General features: G+C 44.5%; 1 protein-coding gene across 1 annotated transcript in view; it reads left to right on the plus strand.

Annotated features, from left to right (window-relative positions):
* The window catches only part of LOC133214355 (netrin-4-like), a 44,315-nt gene extending 28,815 nt beyond the window's left edge, over window positions 1-15,500 (plus strand). The window contains exons 4-10 of the mRNA XM_061357192.1: window positions 2,180-2,306; window positions 2,823-3,011; window positions 10,001-10,214; window positions 10,777-10,913; window positions 12,151-12,219; window positions 13,279-13,449; window positions 14,077-15,500. Coding sequence (XP_061213176.1) covers window positions 2,180-2,306; window positions 2,823-3,011; window positions 10,001-10,214; window positions 10,777-10,913; window positions 12,151-12,219; window positions 13,279-13,449; window positions 14,077-14,213 — 1,044 coding nt within the window. The 3' untranslated portion in view covers window positions 14,214-15,500. The remainder of the gene's footprint in view (window positions 1-2,179; window positions 2,307-2,822; window positions 3,012-10,000; window positions 10,215-10,776; window positions 10,914-12,150; window positions 12,220-13,278; window positions 13,450-14,076) is intronic.
* Window positions 15,501-17,995: the final 2,495 nt, after the last annotated feature.

Consider the following 17,995-nt stretch of genomic DNA (forward strand, 5'->3'; position numbering starts at 1 on the left):
TTTCTCACTGACTTTTTCCTGTTTGCTTTCTGAATAACTGATCCTGAACGTTCACACCATCTGTGCGCTGCACTGCAAGCATGGGCTCCTGTGGAATAATGAATATTTGATCATGGCATGAAAGCTAAATGGAGACTGCATGATTTAATGCTGCCGTTTCCCAACTGTACAATCCCACTTCTTTCATGTGTTCTTTTTAACACGGTGAATGCACAGTTTGTGTGTGTATCTCTAAAAGACCAGTGAACCAACTTGCAAATTTTCCACTGAAGTACACTTTAGTCCTAAGAATCGACAGGATTCAAGACTTTGGTTGTGATCCATTTTGGAATGAGCTGTAAACTTTAGAGTCTGAAGTTTGGGGACATGAAAAGCTATGGATCTGGGTCAGGCTCACTTTACCTTTTCTGACTGTTGGTCCTTCTCTCTGTTCTGTGGCTTCTGAAAAGCAGTCACTGGGTCTATAGGAGGGAACTTATAAGCCTGAAGAGCCAAAACCAAGCAGGGAGAAGTACTTATTCTCCTTGTTAGTATTTGTGGGTTTATCTCTAATTTGCCATCCTATTTAGCACTTTGGATGCGGATGACCCTCTTGTACCAAGGTCGGGAGAGGCACCACACACGCTGTATCCTCCTGAGGTTCAGCGGTGCTGAGCTCTGACAAACGCCTACCCTGAAGCCTGTGCTCAGTGTTCCGTGAGGAGGCAGCCAACGGCTCTGTGCTGCAGCAGAGCTGCCAGCTGGCTGTGGAGGGACGGTGGCCTCAGCTGCAGGCTGGCCCCTGTGCGAGCTGTGTGACATATCTGGTCTGGGAGGATTAGGAACCAGGGGAGCGGAGAGGGAGCTGCTGCAGGGAGATGAGCCTGGGGGCAGGGGAGAGCATCCATGCAACTGCTCTTTCGACTGTCTCTCTCTTGATCCCAAGCTACCTGCCATAGTGGGAGAGGGGGAACTCTAAATGGGGAGTCTGACTTTCAGGAAAGGCTATGGAGAAATGTAATGCACATTGGTGGTGAGATTAGAGGATTCCATTCAGTCAAAATGAAATTTCAGCCTCTGCTATTTGTGTAATGTGCAGTGGGCCAGAGCTAGGGCAGAGGGTGCTGAGCTTGGCATCCTCTGCAGCACATGAGGCAGAGGGATCCATGAAGTTTCTGCTGTAGAACAAGTACCTCCTCGCATGTGAAATACCACTGATTAGCAGCTTCTCTTGTGATGAGCGCAGAACATGGCCTATGGTACCACCTTTCCCTTTTTTTCTCTCCTTATGCTGCATATTCCCTCAATTTCTCCAGGAAACCCTTTCTCTGAGGCATTGCAAACAGCTACTGGGCTCCTATTTCTTAATCAAAGAAATAAAACACAAACCCCCAACATAAATACCCTCCTGTAAAGCACTTCTTGGATGTGGCTTGGTATTACAGCATTGGGGGTGTTGGTTGATGAGAAACTTAACAAAAGCCAGCAGTGTGCACTTGCAGCCCAGAAAGCAACCGTATCCTGGGCTGCATCAAAAGGAGTGTGACCAGCAGGTCAAAGGAGGTGATCCTGCCCCTCTACATTGCTCTTGTGAGACCTCACTTGGAGCATTGTGTGCAGTTCTGGTGTCCTCAACATAAAAAGGACATGGAACTGTCGGAACAAGTCCAGAGGAGGCCACGAGGATGATCAGGGGACTGGAGCACCTCCTGTATGAAGATAGGCTGAGAAAGTTGGGGCTGTTCAGCCTGGAGAAGAGAAGGGTGTGTGGAGACCTCAGAGCAGCCTTCCAGTATCTGAAGGGGGCCTATAGGGATGCTGGGGATGGACTCTTCATTAGAGACTGTAGTGACAGGACAAGGGGTAATGGGTTAAAACTGAAACAGGGGAAGTTTAGATTGGATATAAGGAGGAAATTCTTTCCTGTTAGGGTGGTGAGGCACTGGAATGGGTTGCCCAGGGAAGTTGTGAATGCTCCATCTCTGGCAGTGTTCAAGTCCAGGTTGGACAGAGCCTTGGGTGCCATGGTTTAGTGTGAGGTGTCCCTGCCCATGGCAGGGGGTTTGGACTGCATGATCTTAAGGTCCTTTCCAGCCCTGACTATTCTATGAATCACTGTGCTCTTGGTTACACAGCCCAGAATTTTACTGGGTTTGTTCTGCTCGGGTGTTTTTGTGACTGTGCTCTCTTTCCCCGCCAGGTCCATGGGAAGTGTGTGTGTAGACACAACACTGCAGGAGACCACTGTGAGAAATGTGCACCACTATACAATGATCAGCCTTGGAAGCCAGGAGATGGAAAAACAGGGGCACCGAATGAATGCAGAAGTAAGTGGGGAGGAGTTTACTGATCCAGGTTTTCAGGATGAGCAGGCAAAGCTCCCTAACAGAGTTCTGTCTTTTACACTGAAGATGCTATTGTAGAAATGGGATAAGTGCTGGTCATTGATGGAAAACTTCAGCCTGACTCTTGTTTTACTGCACCTGACCCCCTGGGGCTATTGGGAAGTGGAATTTACAAGGCAGAAATCTGTTTCTTCAGGCAGCTATATCCGTTTGTGTTTTAGCGTTCCAAGGTTTTTTGCAGGGCTTATGATACCACCAGGTTAGTCTCACTGTAAGAAGACCACACAGCTCACAACAGCCCAGCTTCTCAGACCCTGCTGGGACTGTTGCTCTGTATCCCACTTCCTAGTGTTTAGGAAAATCAAGGATTGCAGGCATGTGAAGTACGTTACATTCCACCGTTTCCTCCATGATTCACAATAGGAAAATGCTCCCATTTGAATGGTATTGCCGTGTCTGTCACATCAGCCTGAAGTACATCCTCCTGTTTCCCCCCAGAGTGTCGCTGTCACAACCACGCTGACAGCTGCCACTTTGACCTGAGCGTGTGGCTGGCCTCGGGGAAGCGCAGTGGTGGGGTCTGTGACAACTGCAAGCACAACACAGAGGGACATCGGTGCCAAAGATGCAAACCGGGGTATTACCGTGACAGAGGGCAGCCCATGTCCTCTGCAGAGGTCTGCAAACGTAAGTGACTTGTTATGTGTGGTGAAGACACGTGAATGGTGGAAAAACCATTAAAAGAAAGAAATCAGCAACTCCTGTAGAAGTAGCTTATGAGTATTGCTACCCTTGCTTTGTATTCCTTCCCTAAATTCCAGTTTTCTGATCAAAAGATAACTTCTTGGTTTTCTGTGTCTATTTCTCGCCCTGGTATCACATATTTCTTTTGTGATAACTGCTGCAGTTGTATTGCAACTACATTGCAATGCAATTACAACTACATCCAGATGCATTGCATCCTGGGGAAAGGTGCATGCACATGTTGTTTAGCTCTTTCTGCATCTCCTGAGACTGAGTGCCTATGTGTAAGCTGCTGTTAAATTCCATTTAATTGTGCAACATCTGTGCCTATAAGACTGGCTGCAGGAGGGTTTAGAAACATGGGGCCATGCATATCCACCTGGGAACAGAGGAGGGCTCACCCAGACTTAACCTCTGGATTCTACAGAGGTAATCTGGGGTATTATGGGGTGCTCTGCCCAAATGAATTGACTCATTAACACCTCAGCAGGATGTCTGTGGAAGTAACTAAAGTGGAGAGGCACTAATGGTTGTACACAGAGGGTGTATAACCTCTGGATCGAGGTAGTTTGCACCCAGGCAGTCTGGAACACCACCCAAATATCCCTTACTTACTGTAAACATTTCCTGAGTATCCTGTCAGGCTTCACACATCTGATTCCATATGGCATCTATTTGGGAGGTTGCTATTTCCAATACAAATAATTTCATTTCTCCCTTTGGATAGCTTTCCTTCCCTACAGCTCAAGCATCATTTGTCAGCACAGAGAACTTCATCCTCCATTACCTATTCTCATACCCATTGGCATCATGTGCTTTTGAAGCTTTCCTGACCCTCTGCTCTTCATCAAGATACCTCTTAAACATTCAGGATACAAACACTCCTCTCCCTAGGACTGTGTTCTGTGGCCCATTTCTAATCCTGTTTCTATTCTGGGCAGATTCACTACAGGGAATTGTAATGGGTATAAAGTGTTGTGCCAGAAGACTAGTTTTCAGTCTCATAGCACATACATAGACTGTATGCACTCTTGTATTTAACAGCAGGTGATGGTGTAGTAACCAACATCTTGTGTAATATTAGATTAACACTGAAGTCAAGGAGTGCTGGAGAGCAGCAAAGAGGGGAAAAACACTGTTTGAAAGCCAGGCTATCTGCATGGAAACCCTAGAACAGCCTGCCTGGGTGAAATCAGACCTTGACTCTACCTCTGCCTCTTTTGTCTGCTCTGGTTACAGGCTTCTCAGTACCTCCTGCCAGTACTCTGCAAAAGAAACTGTTCAGAGATGTACCTTGTTGAAAGAGCTTCATTCCTGCTGTGCCAGTCCAGCACAATAATGTTCTTGGCACCTGGGAACATGTTGCTGCCAGAAGAAGCTCCCCAAATACAACTGTTTCCACTCTGACTTGCATGCTCGGGTCTAGATAGCTGCCATCCTGCTTTAGCCACCTGAAAGTGGTGGTCTTTTCTAGCTGTACAATCAGTGGAGAAACAGTGGGACCTCTAGCAGTCTATGGTAGATGCCTTAGATGAGCTGTATTGCCCTTTAGAGGATATCTGTTTCTCCTCCTCAATTTAAGAGCATTCTGGACCACGAGCCTGCACTAGAGTTTCTGTTGATTGAGATCAATCTAATGGGCATGATTCAGCATGTAAAGGCATGTGTGGATGCTTGCCGTATGATGATACAAGAGTATTGCAGTTCACTCTAGAAAGTCTCAGCTATTATAGCAGACTGGTGTGTGAAAGATGCTTGTACCTGTGTGGAAATACAAGGCACACTGCAGATGTATGTACAGAGAAACCTGGGAGAGGTGGGTGGTTAGGCTGTACCTTTCTTCTTTTATTTCAGGTGAGAAGGAGAATTCCCACGATGTCTGACTAATTAAATTAATAGGGTAATGCTCTGTATAATGAAAGAATTGATCCCCAAACACTTCCCTATGTGGTTTGCAGGCAGTGTGCACCTCATGTTATAATGCACTGCTGCAGAGAATTTAGACGGATTGTTCACCACTTTGGTTGTTATCAGTGTCAGCAAAACCAGAAACACCAACACAGACAGGCACAATAGATTTGGTTAGAAGACTTGGCTTGATAGGGGGAAGATTCCACCCCCAGGACCATCATCAGCTCCTTATGCTTAGAGCTGATATTAAGCCTCACACAGGATGTAAGATAGAAACCCTCTTCCCCATCCTTTTGGTTGCAGGTTCGTTTCTCTCATACCTCAGCCAACTGATCACACATAGAAGAGCTGCCACTTGTGGATTAGCATGTTTGTGAGGGTTTACATGTAGTAATTCCAAGGCATCCTCTCACTTTGAGAAAAGCACACTAACAGTGCCAGGCTAACACCACCAAATGAAAACCACCCACTGGGCAAGTGGTGAAAAGCAGTAATAAACTGCAAACAGCAGACTGAATGGCTGATTATGTTGAGAGCAGCCTGGTCCTCAGCTTCCCATTCTGAACTCAGAGGGGGAAATAAAGCCCTCAATGGGAGATCAAAACTTGATCCTTGTGTACAGTAGATGCTGAGCTGAGAAAGGCAATGTGATGGAAAAGCTGAATGAAATGCTGTGCTAATCCCTTTGAGAAAGCACGCTTGAAGAGTGCTCTGCCATCCAGAGCGAAGTCCAGGTTCAGCTGTGACATCCCCCTCAGGCTCCCAGAAAGTTAACAGGGCACTGTCCAGGCTCAGATAGAGTCTTTAAGCATTAGTCATCATAATGAACAGCATTCTCTCTTAATCACTGCTAGGAAAAGAGGGTTGTATAACAATTGGATGTCCTGGTGCTATCCAAACCACCCTCTGCTCACTCTCCAAAGACATTCCCTTGGAGGGGGGAAGAAAATATATCTGTTGATATTTGACATGTAAGAGTGAATCTGCTATTCACTTTTGTCTGCAGAGGTAGCTTGCCTCTGGTCCTTTGCTTTCCCTGTTCCTAGGGGAATGAATGAGCCAGGTCGTGTGCAGAGCCTTGGTTTGACACTGCTTAGATCTGTATTAAAAGGAAAGCATCAGAGCCCCAGAGCAAGGCACACACCTGCCTGTTATTGGGGGTGACAACACAGGATTAAGTAGTTTGGATACAGACTTGTATGAGAGCTTTGACTCTGAAGCCTAATCATTTCCTAACCAATGGCTAGAAAAGCTGCTGTATCCTTGGCTCTTTCCTGTGGCTTATTTGGAGGCTTAAAGGATCCTTCTGAAATGGCACCATCTTTTGTACTCTCCCTTCGCTTAGCTTAAAAAAGCAACGCAGGCATGTAGAGCCATTAAAAAGGGTCTCCAGGAAAACAAGCTTTACTTTACTCTAAGCACAAGGGTTGCAAATTAAAATGCCCCCAGATGCACACACACCCTGTGAAAAGCTCTGATTCTCGTCCTTTTACTCCTGAGCAGGCGGGGCTGAACTTCTAATTGTAGTATCACAAAGGCCTGATCACGTCTTGGTTCAAAGTCGTCCTTAATCAGCCCTGACCACACACACAGCTGTCTTATTTCCTTCAGTTAAGAAACAACATTGGCTGAGTCAATCCCCACATCTGACATGCTTTACAGACTGCCTGGATTTGGTCCTATGCTCCAAAGATGCATGTGTATACATTTCACATTCAAAAGGCTTGGTTTGGTTTATCATTTCGCTTGTTCCTCATAAAATAGTTTACTTCTATTTGTATCTTCTACAGTATTATCAGACAGAAACCTTGAAGTCCATTGAATTACTCGGAGCACTTGCTATTTTCCTGTAGGTTTGAACCATACTGTGTTAACCCATATTATGTTTAACATCTGTGTCTACTGACAGGGGGAAGACAGCTGTGCTGAGGGCAGACAGTTTTACTGGGGACTTGAGTGGAAGCTGCTGTATGAATTATTCATTTCTCATTATTCCTTGTCTCCTTTTCTACAGTAGTTTCTGACCAAACAAACTTAGTGTAGGAGTGAGACTAAAAGGCAAGAGGATGCTTTGTGATGCTTCGTGCCTGATGGCCAGCGTTAAAGTACAATGATGAAATTGTTCATTGCACTGCTGTCAAGGGGAGAACCCAAATAAACCAGCCAGCTCCGAGCCAGAACTGTCTGCACACCGTCCCTAACATAATTGATGATGCCTTTGACAAACAAGGCCATTGTCGTGTTGGCTGGTGTTTTGTTAGCTAGGGAGGCAGATGGAGAGAAAACCTAGGGTTTGCCAAGAGAAAATCAGCAAGGAAAGATGCTGCGTTGTCAAATATTGGGAAATGTAAAAGAGTGAGGTTTTAGAGACTTCCTTTTGTGCTTCTTTGTGAGGTTTATCTGCAAATCTGATACTGTTAAACAGATAAAACCCAGTCAGCAGCAGCTGCCCCTTCAGCATGTGACATGTGGGCTCCTATTTTGGGAGTTACCTTAGCTGCACAACTGGGATTTTGGCTCTAATGCTCTGGAAGCCAGACAATGTACACACCCGAGCTGAAATGCTAAACAAACACAGACTGGGCAAAGCGTTTGCAAGCCACTTGTATAACTCATCTGGAAGTGGTGTGTGTTTATTGATTCAGCTTGCTCTCTGATCTACCAGGGGCTGTCCCAGTTTCTAACTGGGGAATATGCCCCATTGTTCATTCAGGAGCATTGGTTTTCTTGAACTGTAGCTCCATAATGAATAGAAAGGCTTTTTTTTCCCACCTCCTCCTCAGCTTCTGTCAATGCTGTCAGTCACTGTCCTGCAAGGTCTTTTTTATTCCCTTAGGAACAGAAAGGGAGAAGTTCTCATCCTTCTGAATCAGGGTGTAGTCTCTGTTGTTAATAGGTAGTCCAATGATGCTGCTGATCTGCCTATCTGTTCTGTGCCCTTAACTGATGAAACCTGAAAACCAGAAATAAGACGGGGATAAAGGCAGACCCAGAAGATGCAGAAATAGAAGACATTTAAGGTGAAAACTCCACAGATAAATCCTACATACAGAGATATTACAGTGAAAACAAACCTGGATTCAAGCAACCCAGATGTTGGCTCTTCCTGTGGCTCATACAGATATAGACGCAGTATAGGAAGCATCCTCCCTCCTTACTCCCAGATACATGACATCCATGGTTTTGGGTGATGGACAGAACTGTCTTGCCTTTCAGGGTGACACAGTGAGCCCTGCAAAAACCTGGGCAAAAAAGAGTTCAAGTTAAGCAACAACTTGCCTTTGAAACTGTCAGTGTTAGTGAGCACTTTACCCTCACCTGCCCTCCAGAAGGGAGAGCAAAGTGCCTGGGTTTGCTCCCAAAGTGAAGGCTGCTCTGTGGCAAACAGGCGAGCTGCTGCCATCCGCCAAGCAGCTCATTGTGCAGAGTACATTGCCCATGACAGCACGCTTGTTTTCTGCCCTTAGGCTATTGTGGCAGTGTCCCTTGAAAACAAGGGGCTGAGAGCTGTCTACAGCAGAGTGTACTAATAGTATTAAACATATTGGCATAAAGAACACGGGGCATGGTGAAAAAATGCCTGTGTAGGAAGCAGATCATGAGAGAAATGCCCTTGAAACAAAATTGCCCACCCTCTTCTTCGTGCTATTTTCAAAGGGTGTTTTCTTGAGCATCAACTATGAGTTTGCAGATGAATCTGTCCCTGCTACACTTAATGCTTTTATTAGTCATATACTTGCCCCTTCCTTTTGGAAAATGATGTGTGTGGAATCAGTGTTCATTTGGTCTCTTATCTGTGAGCTCATGAAGAAAAGTAGTCTGATTAGAAGCAATGATGGGCAAACTTCAAAAGCTTTGGAGCTCATGTTTGGTTCAGATAAGCATCCAAAAGGCTGGCCTCTGATTCAAGCTATTCAAACACTTTGGGTGCCCAACATTTAACTGAAAATCTCTGTCAAAGCAGGTCTTAGCCACAAGATTGTTCTTTCTGCCCTCATCCAGATGGATGAAGCAGTGCTGTGTTTCCTTTCCAGCCTCTGCTACAAGCAAAAGCTAGGGCATGATGCTCTGTTAATACAAAAAGGAGCTGAAATCTAAAGGCTGGAGTTCAGCTCAGTTCTTATTTTAATCAAATTAACTTTTTTTCTGTATTAGAAAAATATATTTTCAATGCATGTATTTGGATTTATGTTTCCCTCATTAAAAATTAATCCTAAATTAGGAGCCAGTGGTGATGGCTGTACGTACTGATTGATAATGTTATACTCTAAACATCAGTTTTGTGATCTCTCTGTTCACTCAAAAGGCAATAGCTGTCATTCTTTACCTCATCCATGCTTGTGAATCTTTCTGTAAAACACTAAAAGTGCATCACCTGCAAACCCCTTTAAGAACAAACACACAGCGGAGGCTTCTTGCTGCTGCTTTAAAACCCTGGATGGTCAAGGTTTGTGCAGTAGGGAAGAAGTGATCTTTACACATAAATGGGTCCCTGTGGTACTTGTTTTGCTGTGCTTAATGAGTTAGAAACAAAAATACAATGCAAATGTAGGCTGACAAGGTAATGTTTACAGTTCTGACTGAGGAGAAGGCTCAGGGGAGACCTTATAACAGCCTTCAATATCTAATGGGGGCCAACAAGAAAGCTGGAGAGGGGCTTTTGCTAAGGGCCTGTAGGGACAGGCCAAGGGGAATGGCTTGAACCTGCCTGAGGGGAGACTGAGCTGAGCTCTTAGGCAGAAGCTCTTCCCTGTGAGGGTGCTGAGGCGCTGGCACAGGGTGCCCAGAGAAGCTGTGGCTGCCCCATCCCTGGCAGTGCTCAAGGCCAGGTTGGACACAGGGGCTTGGAGCAAGCTGCTCCAGTGGAAGGGGTCCCTGCCTGTGGCAGGGGTTGGAACTGGAGGAGCTTTAAGGTCCTTTCCAACTCTATCTATGATACGGAAGAAGGCATGACTTTATCAGCCTTGCAAAGATGTCCCCATGGCACGCAATCTCAGTCACCTCTTACCCTGTCTCCACAGCCTGCGCTTGCCAGCCGATGGGTTCAGCCAACGCAACCTTCAACAGGAACTGGCGATGCCACCCCAAGACAGGATTCTGCTACTGCAAGCCGGGAGTGGCGGGTCCCAAGTGCGATAGGTGCCTCATGGGCTACTGGGGCTTTGGAGAACACGGCTGCCGCCCTTGTGTCTGCGCCAGAGACTGCGACCAGCACACTGGGAACTGCTTCGATGGGTAAAGAAGCCCTTCTTTGGGTTCATGTTGAGATGGGGTTCTGTGAAGTGAAACAAAGGCTAGCTGAAACACCGTAGCAATGGAGGGGGTATAATCATTTGAAAAGGGCTGTAAATCTCAAAAGGTTTCTTAGATTCCATTTGGCACTTTTAAATCCTTCATATTATCCAAAGCAATCTTGAAATGATGACTTCTTGCAGTAATAAAAGGCAACTCCACGGAAATACATGGCTTTAGACTGCAGTTTTATGGGCCCTGCAAGTATCCTCAGTTCCTAATGACTAAGTCACTAACATTGAGTTACTTAATTCAGTAAAAACAAGCAAACAGAAGCTAAACAGGCACAATACATACTTTTAAAAATGCTCAGCCAGCAGTGGTAAGGCCTAAATAAGCCCCTAGATCTGTGATATCTCTGTATGGCATGAAGTCTTGCTCTTATTTGCACTCTCAACATGAAGAAAGCAAGCTCATCTGTTTGAATACAGCCACATGCATCAAACAGGGGCTTCCCACCCATCCTGTGACCTAACCATGTCTTCTGGTTTATGTGTCCCCCCAGTTATGACAATGAGCCATTCTTTAACATCCCCATCGGGGGCCGAATCCCTGACCTGGTGCAAACACCGGCCAACGAGAGCGAAGAGGAGTGGAGATGGAATGACCATGAGCAGGGGTTTTCTGCACTGAGGCACCCAGGTACAGCCCAGAGTCCAGAACCTTTAGTAATTTCACTCAGTGCTAGTTCTTCCTCCTTTCCGTCCTGACTTAAATTTCTCCACTCACCTCTATCTTGTCTGTACCCATCTGCAGACAACATTTGATAATCTGAATTATCGAGGTTATCATAGAATAGTTAGGGTTGGAAAGGACCTTAACATCATCCAGTTCCAACCCCCTGCCATGGGCAGGGACACCTCACACTAAACCATGGCACCCAAGGCTCTGTCCAACCTGGCCTTGAACACCGCCAGGGATGGAGCATTCACAACCCCCCTGGGCAACCCATTCCAGTGTCTCACCACCCTTACAGTAAAGAACTTCCTCCTTATATCCAATCTAAACTTCTCCTGTTTAAGTTTGAACCCATTACCCCTTGTCCTGTCACTACAGTCCCTAATGAGGAGTCCCTCCCCAGCATCCCTATAGGCCCCCTTCAGATACTGGAAGGCTGCTATGAGGTCTCCACGCAGCCTTCTCTTCTCCACACTGAACAGTCCCAACTTCCCCAGCCTATCTTCATACAGGAGGTGCTCCACTCCCCTGATCTTCCTCGTGGCCTCCTCTGGACTTGTTCCAACAGTTCCATGTCCTTTTTATGTTGAGGACACCAGAACTGCACACAATGCTCCAGGTGAGGTCTCATGAGAGCAGAGTAAGGGGGTAGGATCACCTCCTTTGACCTGCTGGTCACACTGCTTTTGATGCAGCCCAGGATACGGTTGGCTTTCTGGGCTGCAACACTGCTATTTTCCAACCCAACTTTACTGTCCAACTTTGGCTTTGGAAACTGGTAAGTCATAAGTAAGGTTGTATGGAAAAATACTCTCTTTTCGCTGCTGAACTTCAAATGCTATTTGTAAAAAGATGATGCCAGCCATCATTGAAATGCACCACCCTTGGGGTACACCTCTGTTTTACAACTGGATCTGATTCTTACAAATCTCTTTATTAGTATCAGTTTATTAACTGTACAGTAGACCCCATGAGGGCTGCATTTTGCTCAACACTACCTATCAGATTCCAGAACAATCACTGCATCATTTAACAGGAAATCAATTTGCAAACAACTGAGTTCACTCTCAAGCATATTCTTAATATCCATCCAGGCTACAGGAGCTATATCCATATAACTTTCTAACTGAGTACTGTTTGCTTTTCTCTCTCATGACCTGGTTCTTCCTCAACCCTCTGCATTCTATGGTTCCACTGCTAGAAAAGTGTGTTTGTAAAGAAAAGGTGCTTGGAAGTGTCTCTGACTTCTGCCAAATGAAATACGCTTATGGTGAGTAGTAACATGTCCTCAAGGTGAGATAATTTCACTGTGTTCTCCCTATGCATGTTATTAGTTGATAGCTATGAAAAATGACAGAAGTGGCTAAGGCAGGAAATAAGAGGTAGGATTTCTTCTACCTTTTTTGACATATTGAACTTCTGATCAGAAGTGAACCAGGCTCCTTTCCACCCAGTCACCTTCCCTCTCCACAACAGCAGGAGTGCTAGAATTGGAACTCTACATCAAGAATGAATGATAAAAACCTTCTACCTAAACCACCATTGGTTTTGCACTGGTTATGCAGGTTCAAAGGGCCATGCTTGTTTACCAAGAATGTATTTAATAGTGTGTTTTATCATCACCTGGTTCATGCCATCACATGAAGTAAGAAAGGAAAGCTCTAGCATCCAAAGGTTTGATGTGCTTGTGCCATGACACAGTGCAGCCCGCTTGTGGGGCTAATCTAGATGAGATTACCCTGCCAAAAGCTATGGGATCCTCTTAAATTAAAGGCACAGAAATTTATCACAGCAACCAGATGCTGGGCCACAAAAAAAGAATGCTTTTCCTGGTTTGCTGCATGGAATTGCAGCCATGCGACATGCAAGCAGCGTGATGGGAAACTTTCTAACTTCCTTCCTGCAAAGCAGACAGGATGAAGTTTTTGAGAGGCCAGTGTTAAAGCCCAGCAGAAGGTTCCTAACTGCAAAATATAAAGCCTGGAATCAGTGCACTGAAAACCAGGCTGTTACCTGCTGATCTGCTTTTTGCACCCTTCCTATATGTGCACATACAAGGGCTTTTCTATGATTTCCAAGCGTTTGACATCAGCCCATTGAAAAGGAGTTGCTGAATAACATACTGAAAGGATCAGTTAACTACTTCAACAGAACAATCTAGCTTTTCTGCTCCAACTTTATTTAGAAGAACCATGACTGAAGTGGACAGGCATTGCAATGCAGATGCAGTGATTTTTTCATGTCTTCTTTCAAGGTGTTTAAGTTCCACCTTTTAGCAGCATAAACCAGAATTTATTGTTGGTCTCTATCTTGGTATGTTTTCTGACAGTGATAAAAGCAAGAATCCTGTCGGCTCATGACAAAGGGACCCACGCAGAAGTTGTTGTGAAGGTGAAGAAGGTCCTGAAATCAGGCAAAGTGAAAATCGCTCGGAGCAACAGAAGCATTTACCCAGAATCCTGGACCAACAGGGGCTGTACATGTCCCATTCTCAACCCTGGTAAGGACAAAATGCTTACCAGCTAATTTCCTGTGGTGGTAATTCATTGTGAGCATGAGCTGTGGCTACATTCCTCAATTCAACCTTCCCTATTGCCGCCCTTCTTGCAATAACAGCTTAGCCCGCTTCATCCAGGTCATGTATGTGCCATCTCATGTGCATGCACCCTTCGATGTGCATATTGTCAGTGCTGACTCCTGTCCACACAGGTTCAATGTTGTCTGATGACTTATGCTCAGGAATTACAGCTACACATTGACATGGTTCCAGTGGCCTGTATTATTTACAGATTCAACACCTCCACGTACACATGCCCAGGTTTGAATCTGATCTGTCTGACCTTTGTTTTAAGCCACTGTAACTCCATGTGCTTCAGTAGCATTAATCCTGGCTTGTATAGGTATGATGAGTAGCAAAATTCCATCTGAACAGATGTATTATATATGCTGGTATTATATGTAATAATAGTGAGCCAGACTTCTTAGGTTATAACCATAAGATGTAGGTAGTAGGGCCTCAAAAAAGAGGCCAGGTCCTTATGAAATGGAGCAATTCTGCATTTAGTTCTGTTTTCTTCTGTTTAGTATTGACTGAAGTTTTTTCTCCCTTTACATTTGTTTCAACTAGGTACTGACTATCTCATAGCAGGCCAGGAGGACTCTAGGACCAGCAAACTCCTTGTGAACATGAACAGCCTGGTGAAGCCCTGGAAAGCACATTTGGGAAAACAAGTATCAGATATTCTCCGAACTGGATGCAAATAACTTCTGCTTCAGGAGCTGCAGAGCTGAACTTTGCCTCTTAGTAACACTGCAGTGAAAGGTGTAGTTAGCTCATGCATTTCCATTCAGGATTCTCCTAGCTGAGGTGACGGAAGCAGACTTGCCATCCTTTCTCCTTTCACACACATAGGAAACTTGGGATGTGACTCCTTTTCCCACAAAGGCACAGCCTTATCATACAACATTAATTAGTGCATCATACATAGGCTACAAGTCAGTTCCTAATTTAAGCCTGGTTTCACATACCTGGAGAATCATTTCACAAGGCAAAACTAAAGATATGGATTAGTGTTGCCATACTTCAGGTCAGAGTCTGGTGTTAATGTGTATAAGCTGCTTACACAATGCATTCAGCACTTGGGTGTAGTTTTCCTTGTTAAGTGACCACTTACAAGGCAGCAATTTCCTTCAGCTTTACCAGTGGCATGATACTAAACAGCACATCAAATAATACTTAAAGAGCTCAGATTGCTGTAACACCAGACTGCAGTTATGCCAATAGAACAGGTTGTTTTCCAAAAGGCAATATTATCCCATTGCTGAACAGGAACACACTAACACATGATTTATCTTGGGACAAGGTCCTTTACAGATATATACTGCTATCATCAATGCTTAGGGCTGCTGCAGAAACTAAACGTGGCTCAAACTTGATTTCAAATCCAACCCTTACTTTCCAAATCATTTTGCTCTTTGTGGTAGTGCTTTAGTTTGTAACACCATAAAGGTTTCACAGTGGATAACACTGAAAAGCCTTAATACTAGGAAAGAGCCAAAACAAGGGAGGAAATAGCAGCTGCTCTAATGTTGGGATTGTGACACTACAAAAGCTGCAAGGCTGAAGCAGGAGGAGGTAACTGGCCTGTGCATCAAATGAGGGAGCAACCACCTCTGTGAGAGCATCCTGCCTGTTCAAACTGTGCTCGAGACCACTGACATTTGACTGCACTTAGTGCTTTCATTCTGCTTTATATTGGGTTAAGATACAGAAGCTTGGCTTCCCATTGCACCTGAGGATTATCTTTCCCTCCACAGAAGCACAGGAGTGCTAACATCTGCACTCTTGGTAAAAATAGTTCTGTTCTGCAAGAGCACCCTTTCTAACTCGATTTTACCCTATAGTCATGAAGAGGTAGCTTCTTGAATCATTCCCTAACACAGTGTTTTGAGGTAAGTGTAGTTTAAGACCTGCATTCCCTGTTGAAGGACTCACAATCAAATGAAGCTGATTGGAGCACGTTCCCTCTTCAAATAAAGCAGAAACTATGAGTCAGTCTGTTCTTTGAAGGGGGTTCCAGAGAAGCAGCATGTACATGGGCTACTTCTGCTGTTCCTACTCCATGTCTGTAACGTTCTCAGGAGGTATCTGCTATCTTCATCCAGCACTGTCTGACTGGCACATGGAGTACCTAAAGAAAGCTAATACTAATGCAGAGTGATCGCGGTCCCAGTTGACAGCATTAAGCCATTGGTTTGTTCTCATTATCACCAGTTTTTCCTGCCTTTTGTTGCTGTTTTTAGACTGGTTGAACAGCAGAAACCCCTCAGCTCATTTGGGAATGGATGACAGGCAGATACTTACAGAATAAACCCCCTACTTTTTCCCCAGCAGTGCATAAACAGTGTTTCTGCCTCCCCCTTTCCTCCGACTTCTCCCCTCCTCCATTGCCCTCACTTTCCCTCTTTCACTTCATTATTTATTTGTTGTTACCTCAAGTGGTATCCAACACTGTGGCATCTCCAGAAGCCATTTAATTAATGCAATAAACCACTTTTTAACGAAGGAATTTGGTTTAATTTGCAATGTCAGCTTGCAGAAGGTAAGAGCATAGCAACTGCTTCCTTTAATGTCTCCAGAAATCATCTCACCACAAAGACCGAGCAGTTCTCTTTCAAATCTCAATAAAGATGTGTACATGAATTTACAGTCTGTTCTAAAGGGCCTCCAAGAATAAATGAAAATCAAGTGTAGGTTTAGAATGAAGCTAAGGAACATGCTTTTCAACAGAGGCCATTCTACCTGCAGGGGATCTTATTTAATGATGCTCATATTCCATTTTGGTTTATAGTCAGTACCACATTAAAGCAAACTCCCATATTCCAGTCTTTGTGCCAGCTTGGTGATTTTGTGGGGAGGGCAAACATCTGCACAGGTCCTTAATGTGGGTGAAAAGTTATTTTTTTACATGGTAATTTACAAGCATTTCTAGCTCCTGCTAGGGGAAATGCTGTTGGGAACAAGATATTGATACCCTGGTGTGTTCTTCTGGGGTGTTCTGTGACACAGTGATGAATGACTACCAACTGCAAGCACTGTTGGATGCAAAAATGGTTGCCAATATATCACACATTTCAGATATCATGGCAGTAGGTGATGAATACATATGCTTTAGAGATAAGAAATGCAGCTAATTTTTTCTTCTAATTTCCCATTATTTTGAATCTCTAATTTACTTGCTGGTACTTGTATAGCTCAGTCTCCTTCACTCCATTAGTTAGAAACACTGCACATCTTGTTCCAGCTACTAGCTGGTGTTGAAGAGTCATGGGTATTCCATAAATATGGAATTTAATTCAAAAGTGAAAAATGAAAGCACATTTGGATAAGCCAACACTGCAAGTTGGTTTTTTACCAATACCATTTTTTCTGCTGATCAGGTGTCTCTGAGTTCACAGAGAAGGTAAATGAAAGAATAAAAGTTCCAGCCAGCATGTGCAATCTCTTTGTTCTGCAGTGCTATAATCCAGGTAGCTTGGCTGAAAGCAAGTATCTGAACAGAAATTAACTGCCTAGATCAAGCCACAAGAGCTGTTGATTAAAGAAGAGATGGGAAAGTTGAAATTCATCACCATGAGACTTTGGGAAGGGAAGATGTTATTATCTTGAGTACTGGTACCTGAAATAAAGATGAGCATGAGACAGTGCAAGATGACAACTGTCTTCCTAGTAGAAGCTGGTACGTATTCCTCAGGACAAGCAAACAAGGCTATACATAGCAAATTGAAAGAACTGCCATAGACAATGTGGTATTCCTGTAGCAAACCCCAAACTGTTTTGTAGGCCTGAGTACAACATCACACACCTTGTGATCTCCATTGTGACTGTGTGTCTTGGGTAGTACAATAATACAGAGAATACTAACATGGAGATAAGGATATATTTGCCCAATACAGAAGTGGCTGAACCTCTTCTTTGAGTACATCTAAAGTGAGACCTGTTTTTAAATTGGCTGCATGAACATGCCTATAGCACCCAAATAGACAAGGTGCCTCACAAGAGGTAGCAATCACATAGCAAACAGTAGCCAGTCCTGCATAAGGATGAACTAAAAGCCTTTATCCACAAATGAAAAGGATTCTGAAAAGCTGTGGATAATTTATAATAGCAGTGGTGACTGAAGCAGAAGCATGTGTAACTTTCCACAGACAGCAGCAAACCCAGGAGTGCTGGAGGTCAAACCAGCTCTCTGGAGCACGTGCATCCATCAATGCTTCCCCAGCTCTGCTCTTGGCAGGCAGCTAAGGAGGAAAACGTACCTACACACAACCTTTGTGCACTGCTCTTCTGAGGGTGTCTCCCTGCTATGAAGAGGAAGTTTTCTCTGCAGCATTTACCATGTCTCTCCGTTTATCCATGCTGCTTGATGTAAGATTTCTCTAATCGAGGTAACTCACAAGGTGTGCATCCCCAGGCCTGAAAAGTGTGTTGTTATGTGTTGTAGCACCTTTTTTTGTACTTAAAACTTCCATTAAAAATACTCAGA

The sequence above is a fragment of the Neopsephotus bourkii genome, unplaced genomic scaffold (genome assembly GCF_033783945.1).
Source record: "Neopsephotus bourkii isolate Nb327-2 ecotype Australia unplaced genomic scaffold, CSIRO-AGI_Nbou_v1 NB_887, whole genome shotgun sequence".
Classification (NCBI taxonomy): domain Eukaryota; kingdom Metazoa; phylum Chordata; class Aves; order Psittaciformes; family Psittacidae; genus Neopsephotus; species Neopsephotus bourkii.